The sequence below is a fragment of the Phyllostomus discolor genome, chromosome 6 (genome assembly GCF_004126475.2).
Source record: "Phyllostomus discolor isolate MPI-MPIP mPhyDis1 chromosome 6, mPhyDis1.pri.v3, whole genome shotgun sequence".
NCBI lineage: Eukaryota > Metazoa > Chordata > Mammalia > Chiroptera > Phyllostomidae > Phyllostomus > Phyllostomus discolor.
Genome location: NC_040908.2, coordinates 3,812,908 through 3,837,806, shown reverse-complemented (window position 1 = coordinate 3,837,806; position 24,899 = coordinate 3,812,908). Strand labels below are relative to the sequence as shown.

The 24,899-nt window shown below is 61.4% G+C and overlaps 1 protein-coding gene across 2 annotated transcripts; it reads right to left on the bottom strand.

Moving 5' to 3' along the window:
• Positions 1–352: 352 nt before the first annotated feature.
• On the bottom strand, positions 353–4,424 carry C6H2orf50 (chromosome 6 C2orf50 homolog). Of its 2 annotated transcripts, XM_036027662.1 has the most exons (4): positions 4,400–4,424; positions 3,888–4,150; positions 3,292–3,331; positions 711–1,916 (listed from the first exon to the last, which is right to left on the bottom strand). In XM_036027662.1, exons 2-4 carry the CDS (start codon positions 4,124–4,126, stop codon positions 1,725–1,727), a joined length of 471 nt encoding a protein of 156 aa, XP_035883555.1. In that variant the 5' UTR covers positions 4,127–4,150; positions 4,400–4,424; the 3' UTR covers positions 711–1,724. The 2 variants fall into 2 exon arrangements, with proteins under 2 accessions (XP_028370183.1, XP_035883555.1); XM_028514382.2 differs by lacking the exon at positions 4,400–4,424 and having other exon boundaries at positions 353–1,916; positions 3,888–4,375.
• Positions 4,425–24,899: the final 20,475 nt, after the last annotated feature.

Sequence of the window (24,899 nt, the reverse complement as noted above, 5' to 3'; positions counted from 1 at the left end):
AAATATAAACTGCGGTTAATCCTAGACTCCTGCTGGGGACCCGCAGGGAAACATGACATCTAAAAGTAAGGAAATTGTTCAGTCCGCGGCTTTTAAAATCATAGTTGTCACTTAAAAAAATACCCAAGTACATCTTTTTTTTCAGTTTTTTTAAGATTTTATTTATTTATTTTTAGAGAGGGAAGGGAGGGGGAGAGAAAGAGAGAACCATCAATGTGCAGTTGCTGGGGCCGTGGCCTGCAACCCAGGCATGTGCCCTGACTGGGAATCGAACCTGTGACACTTTGGTTCACAGCCCACGCTCAATCCACTGAGCTACGCCAGCCAGGCCAAATACATCTTTTCTCATATGCAGCCACACTCTGGCCGTTTGGATAAATACAAACCATGTGACCTCACGCATACTTAGAGGACTTTTGAAATTAGCCTCCGGAAGGGGCGCGGGGCGGAGCTCGGGAGCACAGGGGGCGAGCCCTCTGCTCTCCCTTCAGGTGTCACTGGCAAGGGGAGTCTGGACGGTCGACGGAGCGTCCCCCAGGGTTTCCGCAGAGTCAGCTGCTCCGCAGACACCGCTGGGTGGTGATGGTCGCATGGACAGTTACCGCGTGCAGGAGGTGTAAACCGGGGAGAAGCCGTCGCGGGTGGGAAAGGCTAGGGGGCAGCGGCGGCAGCAGCAACTGCAGAAGCCTCTGGAGTCTGCCACCCGGCGGGCGTCCACTTTCAGTGAGTCGTCTCCGCGTGAGTGGAAGTGGGAAGGAGGCGGGTCCCCATCTGACGTGGCCCTGGTTGGGAGTCCCGGGTCTGCCACATGGGGTGGCTCCCGCTCCACCCTGCCTGTCTTGGGCTCTGCTTGTCCTAGGGGGGGCCACGACCCGGGCCCTGTGACCAGCTGCCCTGCCTGTTCATGTGGAGACCTCGGGCGGTGGAGCCCTGCTCCTCCTCTGGTGTGGAACGAGCACTCACCGCTGGCCGGCCACGGACAGGAGCTGCCTGGCGGGATTGCAGGCAGGGGCAGGGCCACAGGCAGCGGGTTGCTGCCTGGCTCTGAGCCTCTCCCTGCGCCGGCTGCTCTGCCGGAAGCCTGGGGCGTGGCGGATGTGGGGCCTGGGACTCAGGTGTCACACAGCCCCAGCCGCCCTTGAGGCATTGACCCTGACAGGCTGCACACCTTGGGCCAGCCCTCGCCTCCCCAGGCCTCGGTGTCCACCTTCTGACATGGGGATGACCGTACCCCACCCCCGAAGGCTGCTGAGAGGTACACAGTGGGTGTTCGGTAGGCGGTTCTCTGTCCCAGGTAGAAACTCGCTACCGATCCTGTTGGGATCTGTGGGCACCAGCTTTGCTCCTGAAGCTGGGGGGGCGGGGGGCGGGGGGCCCTCTAGGTGGAGCCAGGCGTGGGCCCTGCAGGAAGGTGCTCCGGTTCCAGCTCCAACCCCCCTGCTGGACACCCAGTCGCATGGGACCGATGGCCCCACTGTGTCCTCGGGAGGGTGAGGAGTGTCAGGACTGGTGTGTGTGTGTCTGTGTGTGTGTGTCCTCAGTGCACACCCACACCCACTGGGACGCCTCTCCAGCCTGGGATGAGGGTCGCCACCTGGAAGGACTCTCCGGGACGGTGATGGGGCCACGGGGCCAGGTCAGCCACAGGCTCCCCCACGCCCCCCTCACCCACCTGGGGCAGCCCTGCGAGCCTCCCCCGCCTCCTCCTCCTCCTCTTCCTCCTCCTAGACGGGCTGCAGCTCGTCTTCCAGCTTCTTCTTCCGGACGCCCTCCACGAAGAGGAAGTCCAGGCCGATGAGGGTCCTCCCCAGAGGCGTGTCCAGCCTGCTGCCCACGGTCCGGTTGGTGGAATGGGGGACGGTGTCGGAAAAGAGAGGCGCGTGCTCCGGCAGCTTCACGGGCTCCTTCTTGTTGCCCTGAAGAGAGGGACGGGTCAGTCACACGGGGAAGCACCTGAGACCCCGCTCCGCCTGTGTTGGCAGTGCCACGGGTTCTGCGGTGGTGGTGGCAGTGGTTCTGCGAACAAAGAGACCTTTAATTAACACCGTCGCGGCAGTGGGCGATGCGTCACAGGAAGGGCCCCTCGGGGCCGGCCCGCCCTGGCTGCAGGAGGATGAGTCAGAGTGAAACCGGTCACTGCACACAAGCGCAGGCACGGGGTCGCCTTGAACCTCACCCAGAGCCCTGAAGCATTAAAGTAACGCCCCACTTTCCGCTGAGAAGAGCGCCAGCTCTGGGGTGGCGGAGCGTGGCAGGACCGCGCGCCCGAGGGCGGAGCTCTGCAGGCCATGGGGGCCGGTTTGGGGTTTTGGTGAATTTTTACTCGAGGTTTCACCAACACACAGAAAAGTGCGTTAGGTGGTAACTGCGCAGCCCCGCAGACTTGCGTGAAGCGAACACGCCTGTGTCCGCCCCGTCCCCCGTGGGGGTACAGCAGGTCTGGAGTTGGGTTCCCGGGCAGGGCACACGCCGGGGCTGCGGGGCTGGTCCTCAGCCAGGGCACATGCGAGGGGCAGCAGACGGCTGGGTCTTTCTCACACCAACAGTTCCCCCCCTCCCCCTCCCTCCCCCTCTCTCTAAAACCAGTAAGCCCGTCCTCAGGTGAGGATTTACAGAACAGGACAGAGTAACTGGTCAGGCCCGCTCAGGACGGGGAGATCCCCCAGGAGAGAAGGCCCTTGAGTGGGGTCCTGGAGGACGCCTAGGAGCCCATCGGGCTGACAAGGCGGGAAGGGCATTTCGGGCAGGGAACAGCATGCTCAGAGGCATGGCTAAGAGCGTGCGGGGGTTCGGTGTGGGGTGAGCAAGGGAGGCAGACCCGATGAAGGATCTGAACCCCGGGAGAGACACGGGCAGGTTTGCGTTTTGGGAAATAATCACTCAAGGAGGACAGGCCGGAGGCGGCGCTCTCTGAGGCGGGAATCGGTTTACCAAGCACTCCACCCCGACGCACGTCCGCTGGGGGGCTCCACCCCACGTCGCCCCTCGCTGCCGACTTCCCCAGCAGGAACGACGAGCCCCATTTCCAGCCGGCTCTTCTTCATAAGATCAAGAAACGCCGGGAAAGGTGACTTTCTACACGCTGCACGCCAGCATTGTCTTCCCCACCAGACTCCGGACTTCTCGGAACCAGCCTGCGTTTGTCCGGGCCCTGCACAGCCCCGCCCCTGGCCCGCGCCCGCCGGCCCCCCTCCCCCCGCCCACGCTCAGTGAGTGACCCGAGCTCCCGGCGCAGCAGCCACAGCGGATGGATACGGACGGACGCACGGATGGACGGACGAGCGGTCTCACCAAGGGGTCGTAGTCGCTCAGGAAACTCCAGTTCTGGGCCCTGGAACGGAAACGCGTTGGCAGCGCCGGCCACGTAACCACCGCAGACCATTCGATACATCATCTGAATCGATTTGTGCAGCCCTCAAGCAATTCGGAAGACTCGCAGTAACAACAGTCCCCTCTGCCCCAGGCTCCCCAGCCCCGGGGCCCCACGGCCGGGCCTCTGTCCCGTCTTTTCGCTGTTCTGCGCTTGCTTCCGGCTGCCCTGACCTGGGAACGCGGCTCCGGGGAGCCAGGCCACTGTGTGCCCCTGCAGCCTGGCTGGGCGGCTCCCCGAGGAGTTGCTGGACCCAGTGGCTGCACGAAGGGGCGTCCTGCATTAGGGGACCCCAGCCTGCTCTCCCTCCCACTTTCTAGGCCCGAGTCAGGGAGGACCCGGCTGTCCCCCTCCCCCACCCCCTCTCCCAGGCTTCCTGCTCCTCAGCCCAGCACGTGTCCGCCCATGCACTTGGCCTGGCTTCCCTCGCACCTGGGTCTCTCTTTCCCCAGCAGCTTTCTGGACCCCGCGTCGGGCTGGGGGTCAGGGGGTCAGGGCAGGCCGGGCAGGCACTCACCAGCGCTGCTGGCTCCGCTGCTCGGCCTCCAGCAGCTCCCTCCACAGCTGGTCCCGCTGCACCCCGTCCGCTGCCAGGGCCTCCCGCTCAGCCCGGGGGGCCAGGCCACCCGCGGCTCTCCTGCCCGCTACCGGGCCACGCCGGGTGGTGGGGGAGACTAGGGCTGGAGGCCTGGGGGAGGGCAGTCGGCACCCAACTGATGTGGTTTTCTGGGGGCCAGAGATGGGGTGGCTCCCCATGGGTGCAAGTGAGTGTGTGTGTGTAAGAGAGAGAGACAGAGAGAGAGGAAGAGACAGAGAGAGATGATGCACCTCTGCCCGAGCTGGGACCTCTTCCAGGGCACCCCTCCTCCTGACACCAGGAGGAGTGAGGAGTCACGGCCCCTCTGGACCCCGAGCTCACAGGGGCCCCTGGGGACCAGCTCTCCAGGCTCAGAGGAGAGCGGTGGTGCCCAGCTGTGTTTTGAGCTCCGGCCTGTGTTGACGGTTGCCCCGGGAACCGGGCAGCTCCGCGTGTGTGTGTGTGTGTGTGTGTGTGTGTCTGCCTGGTACGTCTGAGCCCCAGAGTGGGGTGGAGAGAGTTCCTGGGGCCACGCCAGGCCCAGCTCAGCTGCCCCTCAGTTCTGCCCTGCCCTGTGCGCCCCCCACCCCCGGCTGGAGACCTGGATACAGCCTTGAGGAGGACGAGGAGCCACAGGCCTGGCTCCTGGGGCCGGAGGGAAGGGCCTGGGCTCCCAGACAGGACTGGGCTTGGGACGCAGCTTCCTGGCCCTTGGGGAGCCCCTGCTCTGGGAGGCCCATGGAGGGGCAATACAAACCCTGTGCGGCCCCTCCTGGATGCATGTGCGATGGATGGTGGCAGTGAGGGTGCCTTGTGGTCACAGACCAGGTGTCACTGGTACGTCTCTGGGAGCGGAGGGAGCGAGGGAGCGCTGTGCGCATGCGCCGAATAAGGGGACAGGAGCAACGCGGCCCGAGGAATCAGTCCGCTCCATCCGCGCAGACCTGCAGGGTTTTCGAGGCACCGTCCTTACCTCTCCGGGCCCTCTGGACCAACCACTGCGGGGGTGTCCAGCCCCACTCGGCAGATGAAGAAACTGAGGCCCTCGCCAGCGGGGCGGAGTGACTGCCCGAGGTCACGCCGTTCCTGACTGAAGCGCGGCCTGGAGTCCAGGAGGCCCTCCGAAGGAAACGGTGAGGCCCCGAGGTGGGGCACCCGTGTCCTGCACCCGCAGCTGCGCTGCTCTGGCCCGGGCCCCTCCTCACACAGCCCCTCGGGGCGCCGCCGGCCCCGGCTTCCAGGTCTCTGGGCTTCTTGCTCGGCGCCGGGCGCGGGCTCCTTCTCTGCGTGGCTGGGAAACACGCGTGGGCTGCAGAGCGGCGTGCTCGCGGCACCCCAGGGCACGAGGACTAGTTCAGCCAACACGCCTGAGCTCGCACCGTGTGCCAGCCCCTGGCGCCTCTTCGGGGTTCTGCGTTCAGGTAAGAGGCTCCAAGGAGCTGGGTCTTCGCAGGTGAAAAGGACCTGCCAGGTGGAGGGACTGGGGCAGGGGCAGGGGCAAAGGCCGGGACGCGCGAGAGAGCCCAGCATTGCGGCCGAGACAGGCTGGCGGTCAGTGACCTTGGAGTTTCCCAGTAAAGAAGAAACTGTGAGGAAACCAAGGGCTGGGAGCAGGCTCCCTGGGGGGGTGGTCGTCCCCCCTTAGGTGTCTGTGCCCCCAGCACGGCAAGGACAGGCCACCTGACCGGGAGTCACCGCCCCAGCCATCCATAAGAGCAGGGTCTGTTTGTATTTAAAGGTTAAGGGTTCGTGGAGGAAGGCGATCTGGGACCTGGGCTGCTGACGTGGCTGTAATCGAGTGCCGGCAGGGCCAGGCCTGCTCCGGAACACGGAGGGTTCTGGTCCCTTCCGGCTCTGGTGGTGGCTGCCGGCACCCCCAGTACCCCCGGCCTGCAGCCGTGCACGCCAGGCCCTGCCGCCTCCCTCACAAGGCCTGGAGGCGTGTCTCTCTTCCTGCAGCCATCTTTTCGTGGGTGCACCCATGGGGCCCACCCAACTCCGGTGTGACCTCATCGGAACCGGTGACATCTGCAGGGACCTGGTTTCCAAACAAGGGGTAGGGGCGTGTAGGCCTCCAGTGTACGGCTCTCGGGTGAACGTGACGCCACCCACGACAACCTCCGTGGACTCAGACTCCTTCTGCCACGCACCGGGTGTAGGAAGGACCAGCTTCTGCTCAGCCCCTCCTGTGCGCCAGGCGTTTTACTCATGGTGTCTTCCTGTGTCACCCCGTCTCACCAGGTGACTAGTGTCAGTGTCACTTTATGGCTGAGAAAACAAAGGCTTCATGGGGCCGAGTGACTTGTCCGGGGAGGGAGGGGGCGAGTGAAGGGCCGGGCGCTGGGGTCTGCTCCGGCCTCCTGTCCGGGGTCTGTGCTTTGGGCCACCAGCCAGGCCGAGACAGGACGCTGCGGCCTAACGCTGAACACCTCCCCGTCGTTCTCCGGGAGGCCCCCTGCTAATTTTCAGCATCAGATCCTCCGCTCCAATACCAGCCTGGCCTCTGGGCGTTCGTGTGAATCTTTCCTGGTAGACAAGTGGGTTAAAAATAGAAGTCGAGTCCCACTCCAGGCTGGAGAGGAGGCCCACCTGCACTTCTCGGTGGCACGTGACAGCCATGGGGGGGTGGTGGCATCGGGGTTTGGGCGCAGAACCTGGGGGCTCAGGAAAACCACGGCCCTCCCTGAGCCCGCTGGCCGTGCCAGGGCCAGATCCCCCGCCACCCCTGGTCTCTTCTGATGGGTTATTGGTGTCCCGTGTAAACGGTTTAACTCTGGCTACTGGAAGTATGCCTCCGTGGTTTGTGTTCTGTAGACTCTGGGTTGCCCGGGTGCGGCCGCTTTCAGCATCCGGAAAAATGTTCCGGGGCCTCATCTTGATTAACCTTATTCTGCAGCCCAGGGCCTTTTAGGAAAGAACTGGGGGTGATGGCAACACTCGTCTGCGGCAGCAGGGGGCAGCCTAGAGCTTTGCATCCCTCTTCTGCCCGGAACTAGCAGTTCCGTTTCTGCCCAGGGCTGGGGGCTGGCGGCTGGGGAGAAGCAGAGAACGGAAGGGAAAGTTCCTTGGTTTCAGAGAAAGGACAGAGATGGGAAATGGGTGGTGGGTGAGCCTGAGATGCAGCCTGTGTGACCAGTGACAGGTTGCAGCCCTTCCAGAGGAAAGTGTTGACACCGGGACTGGGTGATTTCAGGCTGGTGCCCCACGGGTCTTCGCGCCGATGTGTGGGTGGAGAGGCAGGTGCGGAGAGCTCAGCGGGCTTGCTCACGAGCTCCAGGTGAGGCAGCCGGGCTGCCCGGAGCCCCCGCTCCCTTTCCAAGTGGGCGTCTCCTGTCCGCTTCCAGCCTGGGGAGGAGGGGAAGACTGGTCTCGGGACAGTCTCTGACAGCTGTCAGTCACATTCCTAGCAGACGGCGGGGGGTGGGGGGACAGAGCCAGTGTTGGGGCTGCACACCAGACTGGGCAGGAGAGCGCTCCGTCTACTGATGGAGCTGTCACGATTTCCAGCTCTTTGTTTTGCCAACATCAGCCTTGCTGTGACGGCTGCGAAGACAGGCAGCTGCCTTAGACACGCTGGTTCTAGGAACTGAGGGGGAGTCCATGCACAGGAGGGGTCCCTGGGAGCCCCCCCCCCAGACCTCGCCTGGCCCTGGGGAGCCCCTTACGGTGCTGCTGTTGCACGGTGCGTGACATTTGCTCCGGGTGACAGGCTCTAATGGTGCGTTTGAACTCGGGCCCCTCTCCTTCGAGGGACCCCCCGGGACGGGGGCTGTGTGCGCGTTCACACCGTGCATTCTTCCGGGAACACGCATCCCAGAACGGGAAGCCTCTTGCGTTTTGCATTAGGGCTGAAAACCACTTAGTGACTTCCTGTGCAGAAAGGAGGTAAAACAGAGAGACAAAGAGCGAGCACTTAGGGGTCCGACCTGGAGGGGAGTGGCAGCTCCTGCCCTGGCCGGCACGCAGGAGGCTGGGAGCCCAGCGGCAAGGCAGCGCGGGTGGCGAGGACGCGGCTCCTCCTGGGGGCAGACGCAGTTTCCAGCGCCTCCCTCCAAGTCCCAGCCCCACGCCCTCGGGTGACAGCGGCAACAAAGACGGTCACCGCCCAGGATGATGTCGACCCGGAAGTGGCACGGGTTGTGTGTGTGAAGCCGTCGGGGAGCTGCCTGGCTAAGGCTGGCTAATGTCATGGGCACGTGAAGCCCACAAGTGGAGTGGCCCCAAGAACACTCCTGTGGTCCCCACGGCTGGGTTGGCTAGCCTTGCTGCAGCAAGGAGAGCCCCCCCGGAGGCTCCGAGGCCCTCGGCCAGCGGGGACAGGCGCCCTGCCTGCCTCCCTGTGCCTGCGACTGTGGGGGGGAGGGGAGAGGGGGTCACGTGCAGCCGCAGCGTGGCCTTGCCAGGGGTCCTTCATTCTCGCTGCCGCTGTGGTTCTGCCGGCAGAATCGTGCCGGTTGGAATCTCGTTCGTCTCGGTCTGCCTGCCGGCAGGGCTGGTTTCCACTTGCTCAGTGATGACGCAGATCTCGGATCCAAGGCTTGGGGCTCGTCCACACCAGCACGTGAGCGCTGCCCCCAACAGGCACTGAAACGGGGGGGGGGTCCCTCAGCCTCGTGTCCCCACCTGTGTGCCAGCGCCACCTGGCTGGCCCCACCTTGCATCTGCCTGCCTGTTGAACCTGGGAGCTGGCCCATCCGTGCTGGGCTCTTACCTGCCAGTCAGGTCTCCGCTCCGAATCATCCCTTTCCTCACCCGCAGGAGCGAGCTCCCCACCCAGCTCTCCCGCCGCCTCTGGCCTCGGGCTCTGTTTCCTTCTTAGCGTGTATCTCTCTCATGTTATCTCCTTCCTCGCCCGTTTCCCCTCACTAAAGGTACACCACCACAGGTGCCCCTCCAGCTAGAAGGGTGCCTGGCGTGTAGTAGGTGCTCAGGTAACAGTTGTGGAAGGAAGGAGGGACGTGGGTACCCGCCCACACATAAGCCTTCCCTGTGGAGCCTCAGGGCTCCTGGCAGGGGCGTCTGAGGTCAAGGGGCCAGCCTCCCTCCCTCGGGAGGCAGTGGGCCCTCCCACAGCATCCTCTCCTGGCCTCTGTTGGACCATGTCCATCACAAAGAGCTCCCTACCAGTGTGCTCCGATCAGAAGCTCCCTGCTTACCGAGCTTCGCACCCTGGCCTCTGCTCCGCCTCCAGAGCCGCCGAGGGCCGGGCTCACGAGGGCCCTCAGGTAGCGGAGGCTGCCCCTCCGACCTCCGGCCAGCCAGCGTTTATCAGAGGCGAGGGCCCGTCTCTGCAGACATCCCTCCTGTGACTCGGGGTCCAGGCGCCCCACCTTCTTCTCTGCACATCAGGGCCCTGCAGAATTTCAGGGTGCCCTCCAAGGCATCTGTGCAACCCTCGGTATCACCTGGGAGGCGCTCTGCAGGCATGCCGTTTCGGGGTGCGGACCGGATCTGTAGTGACCATCAGCTTCTCAAAGGGTCCTCGACCTCAGAGCGGTCCAGAAGCTTCCAGCAGCCCCACTGTACCTAGACTCTCAGGCCTGCTCTCCTCCACGGCGCGCAGTGGGTGTCTTTCCCCTTCACGACGACCTCCCGTTCTGGGGAGCGGGTCCGGCTTTCATGACTCACGTTCCCACTCCGCGTTCCCCCAAATCCTCGCAGCGCTGTTTCTGCCGCGTGCCTCGTTCCCTTTCCGAGAGGGAGGAAACGGGGTCCCGACAGGGTGGGTTTCAATACTGGCCGCGTCATCAGATGGAGCGGGTTCCAGGTGACCACGCCTTCCGGCCGCCTTGTGTCACCGGGCAGCCGGTTCGCTGTCTTACGGGCGCGTGGCCTTCTTCCCCCGATAACCTGACAATACTCGTTTTCCCTCCGCGAGTGTCTGCCCACTGTGTCTTCCCCGTCCATTTATTTTAGGTGTGAATCTTTAGGTTTCAGGTATTTCCTAAACAGCATCAGGTCCTAAATTTAAAAAATCCAGCCTGACAACTTCTCCATTTTAACTAGCTTAGTTCACGTATATTTATTACAATTATTGATAATGTGAACTTTTGTACTTCGGCTTTTCTGTTTATCCCGCTTTGAAGAATGTCCATTTCTCCTCTCTTCCTCTTCTTGAGCTCTTTGAAAATCGCCCATTATCTGAGTGGTTGTTTTTTAAAATTTTTTAATCTGTGCGCGTAACTGAGGTTCCAAAGGTTTGAAATTTCTCTCTCTCTCTTCCAAACATTATTCAAGTACCAAAAATTGCATAAAGCACCCAAAATTTAGGACGTCCCACTGCAATCCCTTATCCGATCTGACATGCCCTTTGTGCGCGCTATGTCGGCTGCACCGTGTCTTACTCCCTCTCCCGTCAGCTGCAGCCTCGGCTAGTGCCCGGTCTTCCCGGCACATCTACTGCGTCCTTTGCCGGTTGCAGCCCGTCCTTTCGGGTTCGACTTTCTTGTTTTCGGCACACGTCCTTTAGCATTTCCTTTACTGGCGACCCAGTGGGACGTTCACGGGCTCCTACTTGCCTGTAAATACCTGGATTCTCCATCACTCTCCAGGGACGGCGTCACGGGGTGCACAGTTCTCCTTCCGCAGGGACGTTCTCGGGTGTCCCGGCACCGCGGAGGGATCTGCGCGTTCTCTCCCGGCCGTCCTTCCCCCTTGGGTCTCTGCTGGACACTGCACCGCGGGGACGCCCTGCTGCGGGCGAGTCCCCGGGGCTGACCTCTCATTAACCCAGGGCATGATGGTCGCCCACGGCCTCCTTTATTTTTCTTCTAGAACCTGCTCGGTGTGCGTGTGTGTGCACGTGCGTGTTTGCACGTGTGTGTGTGTGTGTTGTTCTTTCCCCTCTCCTCTGTCTGTCCCGACTCCTTGTGCACGTTTTCCCGGACTCTGGGCCTCCTGGATTGTCACCCCGAAGGCGCCAGTGGCCATCTGTCACTCCTCAGCTCCGGGCGCTGCCGCGGCTGCTCTTTTGTCGTTACATGACTTGGTGGGAAGACGGGAACTTTCTCGCTGAGATGAGGATGGTGTGGCTCCGCGCCTTCGCCGGGTGTCACCTAACGACCTCGTTGCAGGGAAATGACATCCGTCCCATTGGGAGGGAGTAAGAACGTGGGGACCTCATGCACCTGCTCCCGCACTTAGCTCTTTCCTTCCCGCGTTTCCTTTCAAAATCACTCCACGCTGGAACTTGTGCTCAAATGCATCAGTCTTGCTAGCGTGTTTCCAGAACCCACCTTTTCCTCAATCTGGAAAACCGGGCGGCGTTCCCCTTTCTCCCGTCCACCGACCCATTTCTCCGCTGCGGGCTCCTGCCCGGTCCCTGCGTTTGATCTGCGAGGAGGTCTCCCAGGTGTTCCGCTCCCGCAGGTGGTCAACGGCCTGGTTCCGAAGATGCAACGTGAGTTACTGTGACCAGAAACGGTTTCCCACGCCTCTTCTCTGGGGCTCGCAGCCGCTCCTTCCCGAGAAGTGTGGTGACCGCAGAACGCCTAGACCAGGGCTGCGGGTCTTCGGTAGACGTGGGCTCCCCGCCCCCCCCCCCGCCCCGGGGAAGGCCAAGGCCTGAGTTAATGGAAAAAATAAGCCCCACGATCCCTGAATACCTGGGATTCAGGCGACGTCTCCAGACCGGGGAAGGGCAGGAAGGGAAGGGGAGGGGACTGCAGGTTAATGACCAACTCCTCCCTCTCCCAGGCCCCACGCCAGGCCCACACCAGGCCCACGCCAGGCCCTCACGGGGACCCACAGCCTCCAGAAGCTCCGGGCAGGCACTGCGGCCCGCTCAGGGCTGGGGGGAGCGCCTCTGGCTCGTTCTGTAGCCCTCGGGACTCTATTCTGGCTTCATTTTAGGTTCCTCTAGGCACCCATCAACCTTTTAAAAATAGTTTACTTTTATTGCTTGCTGCCCCCCTGGCTTCGATTTTGCATCTGTGAAATGAGGTGAAGGGTCAGGCTCAGTGGCATCTCAGGGGCCTTGGAACCCAGAGTTATAGTTCCAGGTGCCATGACGTGGGACAGCCCAGGCCCCACGGGGGTCTCCATGGAGACCGGCCAGGCACCATTGCCGACATCCCCCGATGCTTCCGTGTTTGGCTGGTGTCCACTTCTTCCATCAAATGGGGAAGGTCAGCCCTGGCTGGTGTGGCTCAGTGGATTAAGGGCTGGCCTGAGAATCAAAGGGTCGCCAGTTCAGTTCCCAGACAGGGCACATGCCTGGGTTGTGGGCCAGGTCCCCAGTAGGGGGCGCTCCAGAGGCAACCACTCACTGATGTTTCTCTTCCTCTCTCTCTCCCTCCCTTGCCCTCTCTAAAATAAATAGATAAACCCTTTTCTTAAAAACCTGGGAAGGTGAATTTACGATGGCAGAGCTGTGAGGACAGGGGCAGCCGTGGAGTCGCAGCTGTAGGTTGACTGTTGGCCTGTACGTCTCTGACGTTACCCCGGTCCTTCCGCAGCCCACCTCTGGGCCGATGCCTCAGCCTCAGCCTCAGCCTTCCAAGGAGCCCAGGAATTTGCTGCAATGACAGCAAGATCCTGGCAGAGCTGAGACTGACATTCCACAACACGAAAATATTTCTTCTAATATTTCAGCTGGGAATGCGGACAGCTGTTCGTGGCTCCCTGCTGAGTCCCACGGGCAGGCGGAGCGACCGGCGATCTGCGGCACATTTTGGCGCGGACTCTCCCTCGACGGCCCGCAGGTGGGGCCTGCCCGGCTCAGGACGCGCGGCGGTGACCCTGAAACGCCGAGGCACGGCACAGGGTCCCCGTAAAGCACCGCGTGCTCCCAGAAGTCCCCTCGGGCTGTTTCCGGCGGTCCCTTCACTGCCGGGGTCGCAGGGGGCCACCCGAGTGCCATCTCCAGGGTCTGCGCCGGGTTCGGGGTCACAGCTCCTTCCTCCGCACCCCATCCTCTTCCTCGCCCTTTGAGTCCCATTCATTCGCCACAACCTCGGGGCCCCGCCCCCCCCGCCGGCACCCAGCCGGCCTTCCCGCCCCAACTCGAGCACGTGGCACAGAGCGCCCTCCCCCCTCCCCCAGTCCCGTGGCCGCCCCCCGCTGGCGTGCACCTCTCGCCTTCCACGTTTTGGCGCCTACCCCTCCCTTTCACCTCCTCCCTGCTTCTCACCAGGCCCCCTTTGCACCCGCCACACCAAACCACTCATCGGTCCCGAGAAAAGATGTGCCCGGCATGCCTGTGGGTCGTCTTCCCAGAACGAGCCTCATCCTGCAGCCTCGGCGTCCACCCCCGAGGAGCCTTCCTGGCGCCCCCAGTCTGGACAGAGGCACTCAGCCCCCCATCCCCCTGCCAGGGGTGCTGCCTGCTGGCGGCCGACCTCGGAGTCTCCTGTGAGACTCATTGGCCTCGTGAGGGCCGCCCGGCCCCAGCCGCCCAGTGCACCCCAGCCTGCCCAGTCTGCCCGTCCTGCGTCCTGACCCCGGGCAAGGCCTGGTCTCGGGGTGTTCCTGCTCACCTGCCTGCAGCGCTCTGAACCCCACAGCGGGCTCCCAGCCCGCCACTGGGCAGCGGTGGCTACGCTCACGTGGGTGAACAGACTGAGTTCCCCTCCCAAGTGCCCAGCAGAGTGGGCCAGCCCCCACCCAACTCCTCGGACCACCCGACCTGATGGCCGCCGGCACTCCCCTGCCCCCACCCAACCCCATGCCCCTGGGCGTCCCCTCCACCCGAGCTCAGCACAGGCTCAGCAGGAGGAGAGAGCGCTCTGCCCCCCTCGGGTGCTGGGCCCTGTGAGCAGGATGGGGGCCTGGGGCTCCCAGTGGCCGCTCGCTGGCCCGTGCCCCTCAGCCGTCCTCTGCAGAGCTCTCTGTCCTCCTGTCTTCCTGCCGCAGACTCTGCTCCAAGTGCTCAGGGCCTCAGGCCAACACGACTGTCTAATCCGAAGCTGAGGGCTGGTGTGCGCGGCCTCTGGGCCTGCAGTGCCCACTCCGCCGCCTCGCTATCAGAGCTGCTGTCGCTGTAGGGCAGTGTCGGTAAGAGACAGGCCGCCAGGAGTGAACACCGCAGTGGGGCCGAGTGCCCGTCATTCACTAATTCATGCAGTCACGCACTGTTTGTTGAGCACCTGCTACGGGCCATGCCGACGTCCAGATACAAGCTCACAAAGGAGGCACCCCGGCCAGATGCCAACTGGCTTCCCTGGGGTTGCCGGCCCGGAGGGGCTGGGCCGGGGTCAGAACTGAGGACCCCGGCCGCTGTGCGCTGGCTGGTCTGTGGACTCTAGACCAGCAGGTGCGCGCTCCCTGCGTGTGCACCAGGCCCTGGGCACGCGTGTTCGATGTAACACGATGGCATAATTATAGACATGGGGGTGCCTTCAGCCTCCAGCACCCCCTGCTCTGATCGTGCGCAGCCCCGGAACACTCTGCAATCGCGTGTCACCATTTCCGAGGTGGACCGCACTAAGTCTTAATTATCAGCCGGGGCTGGGGAGGAGTAAATAAATATGCATGCCAGCCTGAACGCTATAATTAGAACCACCATTTGGCTAAAGAAAAGTGGAGACGTTTTAATTCCAGGCCTCAGCCTGCATGCAGAGTGGCTGCTAGGGAACAGCCGTGTGCGTTAACACCTTCGGTTCCGAGCGGCGCGGTACCAAGACCGGCTCTCGAGAGTGGGGCTGGGCGGTGCTCCCCGTATTGCGGTGCTCCCCGTGTTTCGGTGCTGTGCTCACTTCCCAGAGCCGGTTAATGTGGTGACTAGTATTTTTCAGGCTTTTCCAAGAGTTCCTTTGCATGCTGATTGCCCATACAGCTTCCACCTTTATTTGTGGGACAGGGTGGCATCATGCACAGGCAACGAGGGTCACGACATGACGAACACACAATCCATTCATTTAGCGTTTCCCTCACCTGCCCACTCCATGCCAGGCCCTGAGAACACACGTGTGGTTTGCTTCCTTTTAGTGGGGCAGACAAACAGGGCGAACGACGGACAGGACTTCCTGAGGACAAAGGCACACCAGAGGTCAGCTGGGGAGCGGCACTGCCAAGAACCGCGTCAGGACGAAGGGACAACGCGAGTGACAGAGGTGCCACCTTAGGGCGGTGACTGGGAAGAGTCTGACGAAGCGACCCTGAAGGAGAGACCTGAGTGAAGCGTGACGTGCTGAGAAAGAGCGGGAACAGCACATGCGAAGGCCCTGAGGCAGGACGAGTGGCCGGGGAAGGGGGTAAGGAACGAAGATCCGAGAGGAAGCTGGGCCCAGCCGGTAGCCGGGAGGCTGCACTGCGGGTTTTAGGCTGAGGAAGCCGGGGGCCTCGCTGGGTCTGAGCGAGGAGGGGTGCGGCTCAGACTAGACTGGGGAGGGGTGGGTGTGCAAGGAGACAGCCCGAGAGCAGGGGACGAGTGACCTCGCCGGGGGCGGGTGGAGCCTGGGGGCTGAAAGGCCGACCTCGAGCGAGCAGGCTGCTGGGTCCCCGCCGTGGCCGCGCTCTGGGCCCCATTTGCCTCCCCTGTAAAATGGGGTGTCGCATCACCTTCCTTAGGGGTCCGCACAGGGTGGCCCTCAGACTGGCACCACCGACGTCAAAGCACATCCTCCAGCTCCCCCCACCCCCAGACAGGGGTGTTTCGGAAACCCTGAGGGTGCTGTTGCCGGGTAAATTGCAGGACTTCCAGGTAAATCTGAATTTCAGACAGCCGATGAACACTGTCCCTGCAATACTCGGATGCACTTATGTTAACACATTGTTGTCGTTCATCTGAACGTCAAGTGTAACTGGGTGGCCTGGGCATTCACTTGCTGCCTGCAGCCGTGTCGGGGCTGCGGCCCAGCAAGCTGCGTCTTACGGTGAAGCTGTGGACACTGATGTCCAGGAACACTGATGGCCCTCCTGCTGGCCCTGCAGGGCTACAAGCTAGGACAGGGCCTGGCATGGGGCCAGTGCTGGGGAGCTGGCACTGTGACCTCCCAGCACTGGCTGGTGCCGGGGGACAATGGAGCCCCGAGGTGGAGTGTCTTGGCTGCGGGCATGCGGGTGGGGTCCCTCTCCCTGCGGGCTCCCGTGCTGGAACCCTGGGGACACCCGGGTGCCTTCATCCCACTCGCTCCCTCTGCTGGGATGACGAGGAGAAGAAGGGCTGAGGGGTGGGGGACTGCGTGGGTCCTTCTCACTGAGCAATGACAGCCTCTCGTCTCATTCCGTCACCGAGAGGGCGCGCCACCTGGGCGCCAGCTTCCCGCAACTCTGCAGAGAGGAGGTTCCTGCCTCTGGCCTGTGCCGGGGGCGGTGCCCGGCTCCTGGGCGAGGAGGCCGCAGGTGGGCACCTGGAAGAATTCCCCTGTTCGTGTGAGCGGGGTGACTCGGAACCTTCCGCGGAGGTTCACTGCCAAAGACCGCGCAGGACCCGCTCTTCTGGGTCTCCCCGGCAGTAACAGGCATGCCGGCCTGATTACGGTCGGGGAGAAGACCGCAGCCCACGTGTCCAGCTGCCGTTGGCGAGCTCCAGTCCGGTGGGCTTCAGGACAAACATTTCAGTGATGGAGAAAATCGCCCGTTGGTTGAATTGAATCTTCTCTTCTGCCAGCTCCTCACTCGCCCAGCGCGCCATTAGACCCGGAGAGTGCTGCGCTGGGTCATGGGCTTGCAGCCGTCTCCAAACCTGGGCGCACGGCAGCCCCTTCCGCCGTCTGGGGGGGAGGGGTCCAAGGAGGACAATGTGCAGGAGACCCCAGAGCCCAGAGCCTGGCTCCGAGTACGCGCTCAGCACATCGTGGGTCTCCAGGCGTCATGGATTGTTGACAGCCCGTGGGACGCAGCTGAGAGCTGCCTGCCCGGGATGGGGACAGAACCTGCGCGCTGGGTTCGCCTGCGAGGCCGCGCGGGGCGGACGCCCCTCGGGTGGCTGTCCGAGGCTGCGCAGTAGGTGTCACGGGAAGCTGAAGGGCGAGGCCAGCCCCTCTCAAAGCGTACCGTCCACAGGAATCACCTGGGGTCTACCTGCTCCGATTTCAGATTCGGAGCAGGTCTCGGGTGGGGCTTCAGGAGCGGCACTTCTAATGAACGTGTCCGACCACCTTCGAGATGGGGGGATGTCGGGCCACAGTGTAGCTGGCACAGGATGGGCGCAGGTGGTTCCCACCTGGTGGTGGTTCGGGTACAGCGGTGGGTGAGCTCGCGGTGAGCTCGCGGAGGGCGGGGCCTGCCTGGACCTCGGCTGCCCCTAGGGGGCGTGCGTCTTGAGGGAGCGATGGAAGAAGCCCGGTGTCTGACGCCCGGTATGCAAGGAACCGTTGTTTATTGCTCCAAGTGACTAAACCGGGGAGAACCGGGTGGGTGCCCATAAACCCTGTAATAAACATTTTATCCAGCCGAGCAGCGATTTGCAACCTTTTTCATCTCGGGGCTCACATAAACTAATGACTAAAGTTTTGCAGCACACCAAAAAATACATTTTTTGCTTACTAAGGGGAAAGTGGCCGGTGCCCCCGACTAGCCAGCCAGGTGTCTCACGTGTTAGACGTCCGTGGGGTGCACAGGGTGAAAACCGCTGCGACGGGGAGGTCGTGTGAGTCTTGGATTCCTAGCGCGATGTTTCACTGTGGGTTCCCCTTTAGGTGGTCCGCTCTCCGAAACACATCCCAGTGGGATTTAGTTGGTTGAGTTTTCAGAGTGGAGGCACCCGTGGATTGCATGGAGAGAGTGCGCCCCCGGCTCAGGACCACCTCCTGGCGGTCACCCAGGCACGGCGCTGTCCTCTCCGCTGGCCTGGCTGCTGGCCGCATGTCCTGTCTTGTTCCAGCTCCCTGTCCCGGGCTCCACCGGCACTGTGGCCACCGCCTGCACGTTTGTCCCCACTGTGCTGTTCGCTTGGTCCCTTCCTGTGATTTGATCCTTCCTCCCAGAGACCAGGTTTGAAGGACCAGGTCACTAGGACCTCGTTTGCAGGCAGGTCACATCCCCCTTCTCCTCTCCCATTGGAGGGCTCCTCCCAGCCTGCACAAGCAGGCCTGGAGCCCAGGGATGCTGCTGCAGCTGCTCTGTTAAAAAGCTGAGCCACCCTGGCTGGCATAGCTCAGTGGATTGAGCTCGGGCTGTGAACCAAAGTTTCGCACATTCGATTCCCAGTCAGGGCACATGCCTGGGTTGCAGGCCACAGCCCCCAGCAACTGCACATTGATGTTTCTCTCTCTCTCTTTCTCCCTCCCTTCCCTCTCTAAAAATAAATAAATAAAATCTTAAAAAAAAAAAAAGTTGAGCCATTGCCCTAGCTGGTGTGGCTCAGCGGACTGAGTGCTAACTGAAAGGTCGCCGGTTCGATTCCTGGTCAGGGCATAGGCCTGGGTTGCATGCCAGGCCCCCAGTTGGGGGTGCACAAGAGGCAACCTATCGTTTCTCTTACACATCAATGTTTCTCTTCCTCCCTTCCCTAAAAATAAATACATAAAACCTTAAAAATTTTTTGAGCTATAATGCACAGGCCACAGAGTCACCCAATTCAAGGGCACATTCAGTGGTTTTCCATTTATTCACAAAGTTGGACCACTGTCACCACCGTCTAGCTTCAGAACACCCTCTTACCCTCCCCCCCGCCCCAGGAGGCTCTATCGGCATCAGCAGTCTCATTCCATCGCCCCGCCCCCACCCCCAGCAGCCGCGGGCCTGTCTGTCTCCCCGCATTTGCCTGGTTCGGGCATTTCCTGGGAATGAAATCACACAATATATGTGGCTTTGGTCTCTGGCTTCTTTCTGGGGATGTAATGTTTTTAAAGCTCATCCCGTTGCAATGTGTGGCTCAGTGTAGTACTTCACCCCTTTATGGAAGGAAACGCCCCATTATATGGAGACGCACCCATGTTTCCAGCTGCATTCTTCATGACAGCGAAGGCATGGAAGCAACCCGGGTGTCCACTGACGAATGAATGGATAAGCAGAATGTGGCACAGGCGTACTGTGGGGTATCATTCAGCCTTAACAAGGAAGGAAATTCGGCCCTGGCCGGGTGTTCCGTTGGTTAGAGCATCGTCCTGTCCACCAAAAGGTCGTGGGTTTGATTCCTGGTCAGGGTGCATACCTAGGTTGCGGGTTCGATCCCCAGTGGGGGTGTGTGAGAGGCAGCTGTTTGATGTCTCCCTCTCACACCGATGTCTCTCTCTCTCTAAAAATCAATAAACATATCCTCAGGTGAGGACTAATTTTTAAAAAATAATTTAAGAAAGGGAAGGAAATTCCAAAATATGTCGTAATGTGCATGAGCCCTGAAGACATTCTGCTAAGTGAATAAGCCAGACCAAAAGAACAAGCCATGCATGATTCCACTTACCAAGGTCCCCAGCGAGGTCAAGGTCAGAGGCAGAATGGCCTGGTGGTCACCAGGGGCTGAGGGTAGGAAGGGGAAGTCGCTGTCTCACAGGGGCAGAGCTGGGAGCTGGGCGGGGCGAGGGCCCCTGAACTGGGCACCGAGACGCGGTTAAGGTGGTAAACCTTGCGTGCCTTCGACCGAAGTTTTTAAAATTTTGAAGAACACATTGAGGTGGTTTGGCGGAGTTACCACCGGTGAAACCAAGGAAAGACACGGTAGCATCAACCTTGTCGGAACTGGCCGTGCTACTTACCTTGTTTCATTTCAGCCGAACGAGAGCAATAGATGCGTTAGGTGGGAAGGACAGGGCGCCACGGGGAAATCTGGTTTCCTAGGTAATTTCTGTTACGAAGATAAAAACGGGTCTGCGGAGCTGATCTGTTACAAGTGCAGTTGTTTTCAGGGGGCGGGGTGGGGGAGGCTTGCACCGTGGGGATGGGGGTGGGGAGAAACGAGCTTTAAGGATTCATTGTTATTAAGCCTTCGGGAGGCTGCCCAGCTCCCCTTGCAAACCCACAATCCGTGGGCTCTGGCCTGGCTTCCGATCAGGGACTCTGTGCGTCCGGATCAGAGCGGCTCTTTCCCGTTCGGGGTGGGGCTGAAGCAGGTTCGCAGTTGTGAGCACACGGAACACAGTTTCCTCCTGTATTATCCCTTGTTAACGATTGCATTGCTTTCCGTATGAACGGCTGTGAACCTACTTTTGCCCGCCCCGTACGCTCGGAGAAAGCGGTGGTGAGCCGGGCTCCTCCCTTGGGTGACGGTTGGCGGGAGCAGCACCCTGGGAATGCCGAATGCGCTACGGAGCCGCCTTACACTTCTACAGAACCGACACCGTCACTGAGAAAGTACAAGCGTGTCATTTCCTTAATCAGCCGTGCGAGCGGCTCTTCCCTGCCTGGATAGTTAAAAAAAAATACCGCTGGCGTAACCCTGAGGGACATGCCCGGGAGCTTTCGGAGGCACAGTGCGTCCATGCAGAGAGGACAGGATGAGGTCACTGGGGAGTAAAAGGAATGCCGGGGGGCCACCAGGGTAAGAGCTGGCACCTGCCCAGCCCATCTCGGGCCCACTGCGTTCTAGGACGTGGTTTTAAGATTGTGTAATCCATTAACTCTACAGAGCAATGTGGGCGGGGGGGGGGAGAGACAGAGAGACAGGGGGACCTCTGGGGTTTGGCGACAATACACGCCTCCCCAGTCACCGTACATTTCAACAGAGCCGCACAGGAAAAGGCATCCGGTTTGATATGTGCACCTTTTTTCTTAAACGTGGAGCACTCTCCACAGAGGTCTGGAATTTCAAGCAGGTGAACCGACACTGGCGTGGACACGGGGCGACTTCACTAGTCAGTGTTGCAGAGGGCCTCAAGGGAATGAACTGACACTGAAGCTGATACATTTAGACGCCACCCTTCGCCCAGCCCGCTAGGCCTGACACGGCTGGTCTAGGATACCTGGGGGGGAGTTTTAGGGTTTGAAAGATCAGACAGGAGAGTCAACATTTAGCAAAAAAGATTCACAGGCTCGGTGGCCTTAGCGTTGTCGACCGGACGTTGGTGTCCACCCCGGGTTCCCGAGCCCCAGGGCAGCCCTGCTCCCTCCAGCAGTCAGAGGCTGCCCCAACCCCACGCCCCTCCTCCAGGCCCCTCTGCCGGGAGAGGACAGTCCCTCGGGGGTCAGGGTCATTCTCAGGGAGGGGTCAGGGTCTAGCTCCTGATAATGTGGGGGACACCTGAGCCTCCTTCTGCACAGCTCCGCCTTCTCCGCTTCCTCTGGCTCGTACACCCGCCTCTCCAAGGAGACGGTCAGTCCTGGACCTGAGCTGGACCGGTGCTGGGATGCTGGACTAAAAACATCCGGTCACCAAAATAGTGCTGCTGCCGCTGCCGCCGCCGCCGCCAGGTGGGGCTGGCAGGTGCCTGTGGGCGGGAAGAAGAGGCGGCGCCTGCTCGTGATACATGGCTCTCACGGATCGGGAATTACAGGGCGGGGCTCAGGAGCCCTCCCCCCGCCCCCGCGGCCCCTTGCGGCCGTGCTGGTTACTGACGCACAACGTGGGTGTCGGCCTAAGAAACACGACCACGCCCCGGTCACGATACTCCGGGACACTCAGTGGTTTTCCCGCAAAGCAAGCCCAGGTGCAAAGAAACAGCACGCTCAAGTCCACGGCCCCGACGGCGGGCGGCAGGGAAACGAGAGCTCAGGGGGGGCCGCGCCTCGTTGAGGCTGTTCTTGTGAACACAGCTCAGAGGTGGGGCATGTAACCCCCCCAAATTATTTAAAGCGTATGGGACAGATTCAAGACGTCATTGCCATCGTATATCCACGACTAAACATTTATCCCATAAAAAGCCTTTATATTTCGGTTCTCAGCCAATTTGTGTCATTGTTAAAGGGCTTCAGTTGCTCATGGCGTGGTTAGTGTCTGTCGCTACTTAGGCGGATGGACGGTGGCCTGACCAGCACTGGACACGGGTACCCACGTGTCTCGGGCGAGCGTGGGGTTCTCTGCGGCGGGGTCTGTGCGCGCCTGCGCAGGTCTTCCTGCGTAGGTCTTCCTGCGCCTGCGCGCTCGCCCCTCGGAGCGCTGCGGAGTCCGGCACCAGCGGGGGGACCTCCATGGCCTGAAGACGGGGGGGGGCGGGGCACAGAGCAATAATTCCGCTTCCCGCCCGGGCTGCCTGCTGGGGACCCGAGACAGGGCGCTCCGTGTCGTCATAACAAAGGACCGACGAGCTGGTGTCGGAGCCCCTTGTGTGGCAGCTGCGGGTCGGAAGTGGTGGTGGTGGCTGGCGCAGCACCCACTGGTGGGTCCGTCCGATTTCGAGGGAGATGGGAGGGGTGGGGTTGCGGGGACCCCGGTCCCCTCGCCTCAGCTGAGTCAGCTGCTGCCGGGCCGGAGCTCTGCTCGCAGACTTCGGTGTGTTCTCTGGTTTCAGTGTGTGTGGCCTAATGAGATGACAAATCGCATTGGTGCCGCTGTCTTGTCAATGGGAGAGCAAAGTCACTCAGTGTTACAATTACACAGCTTCAGTCCCCCCGAGCTGTGCTCGCTTCTTGTGAATGGAATGACTACAAAGGATGTCACTCCTGTCCGGGGAACGGCCCGTCACACCCGGGAGGACGGGGACGCCACACTCAACAGGACCTTCTGGACTCCCGGTGTCAGGGTGACAAGTGGACCATGCTCTTGTTCTTGATAATGATCATTGTCGCCTGCCGGGGGCAGAGGAACAGGCTGGCGCTGACTGTGTCCCTGGTTTGCTGAGGAGAAGGAGGACCATCAGGATGAGCTGTAGGCCCCCCAGCAGTGCCAGGGGTGCTTGGAGGCCAAGTCTGGTCAAAGGCCAAGCCCAGGGCGTGGCCTCCCTGTGTCCCCTCACACCCCAGCCTGGCCCGGGTCTCTGCGCCGGATGAGGGGATAAGCCCGGACTTGGCCTTCCCACTCCGGCATCCCTGCCCCCAGCAAATGGCTCCCCCGCCCACCTCCTCCTCATTTCTGATGCCAGGACCCAGCATTCTTGGCTCGATAGGGTTTTGTTTAATTGCGGTAAAATACACATAACACGGTATTCAAGAACTCCACCACCCATGGGCGTCCGATGCGGTGGCTCCCAGTGTGGGGTGGCACCCATCTCAAGCTCTGCCTGAGCTTCAGACTTCCTTGTCCTCCCCCACAGACTTGGTACCCGGCCGGTGATGGCGCTGCCCGCCCCTTCCTCCCAGCCCCTGGCGACCTCCGTCCTGCCTTCGGTTCCCGTCGCCTTACCCGCTCCAAGGACCTCCTAGACGGGGAAACACGCGGTGATTGTCTGTGTCTGGCTTACCTTGCTTACCACGTTTTCAAGGTCTGTGCTTGCTGTAGTGTATGTCACAGTTCCGTTCCTGTTCACGGCTGTGTAATGTTCCACCGAGCTCTGCATCTACCTCCAGGCTGGCTTTTGGAAGGCAGCCTGCTCCCTGCGTCGGTCCCTGCTCAGACCCGGTCCCTGCTCAGGCGTGGGTGCGGCCCCCATCCTTGGCCTCGAGGCTGCCGTAGCCCTGGGGACTCAGCGGACCTCTTTACTGGCCCCCCCTTTGACCCCAGGTTGGGGGGAATCTTGGGGGAAACACGTCAGAAGCCAAGAGGAGGTCAGTTCCCGGATTCTGTGGGACGCGGATAAGATGCTGACACACTCTGTGTAGAAAGCCCATTTGGAGGTAGACAGTGAGTCCCACAGAGCCGCCCTCCTCTCTGTTGCCATGGGGACAGTGGCAGGTGACTGCTGGGCTCGGCTCCAGGTCTGGCCGGTGTCCCTGCAGGGCTAAGAACAGCTGACCTCCCAGGTTAGTTCCTGAGATTTGGTGCAGCTCCCCCAGCCACAGCTAGCACCCTTCGGGACCCACAGCACGTGTGGGCCCATGCCAGTGAAAGCGTGGTTGGGGTCGTGGCAATCACGTTGCCATTATCTGGCCACGAAGTCCCAGAGCATGCAACCCCAGAGGGACCCGAGACTCCTCCTCCTGACAGGCGAGTAAACCGAGGCCCCGAGAGGTGGTGGGTGGTACCAAGGCCCCTCGATCGGATGTTAGTCATCATAGCTGGGGCCCGATCGTGTGCTCCTGACGCCTCTGGTGTCCCCGACCGACAAGTAGGTCTGGGGCGACCTGCAGGCAGGGGGCCCCAGGTGTACAACCGGAGGGTCGTTCCTTAGCCTCACCTGTGCGGGGTCGGAAAGGCCCGTCTCAGCCCTGAGAGGTGGCAGCGTCATGGTCTCAAAGGGTCGCTCATGCCCATCGCTCCTAGAGCAGACGCATGACGAAGTCCAGGGAGACTCCGTGCGCCTGGGCGCCGGATGCGGAGGGTGTCACGTTAAACACGAGGGCACGGAACACGGCGAAGCGTGCTCCTGAACTGTCCTCATGAGCGGAGCAGCCGCCGCGGGCAGCAGCGAGGACCAATCCGACAGGATGGGGCGCACCGCTAGTGACGCGACCCAGCCAGCCCTGGGGACTTCTGCACGCCAGGCTGACTGTCCCGCCTAAGGGGCCGGAGTGGGTGCTGCGAACCGAATGCTGTGTTCCCTGCCCCGCAGTGTATACGTACAGATCTGATCCCCTATGGGGTGCTGTTTGGGGCTGGGGCTTTGGGAGGTCACAAGGTCACGAGGGTGGCGCCCCCATGAATGGGATCAGTGCCCTTCGGAGAAATCAGGAAGCTGCCTCAGACTATGGTGACACGTCATTGACTGGTTGACGAGAAAGACATGAGGCATTCCAGTTGGTAAGGGACAGGCGAAATGACCACTGTTGTCAGATGTCACCGCTGTTTAGTTGAAAAACCCAAGACCACCACCACCACCACCACCACCACCACCACACTGTGTGCATGACAGGCAGCTCGGAAGCGTGGGCTGTGTGTGACGTCAGGGTGTAAACATGCAGCGTCATCCGGGACGAGTTACACAGTTTGTGAACATCTGTGCGGGGAGAGAGCCCAGGCACCCAGGCCTGGGTATCCATGCAGATTCTCTCCGGGGGGACCCCAAGAAAGGGCTGACACTGGTTGCTTCTGGGGAGACAACTGGTAGACCAAAGATATCTCTCGGTTCAGAGCTGAAGTTTAATAATGGGGACCCTTCCCTT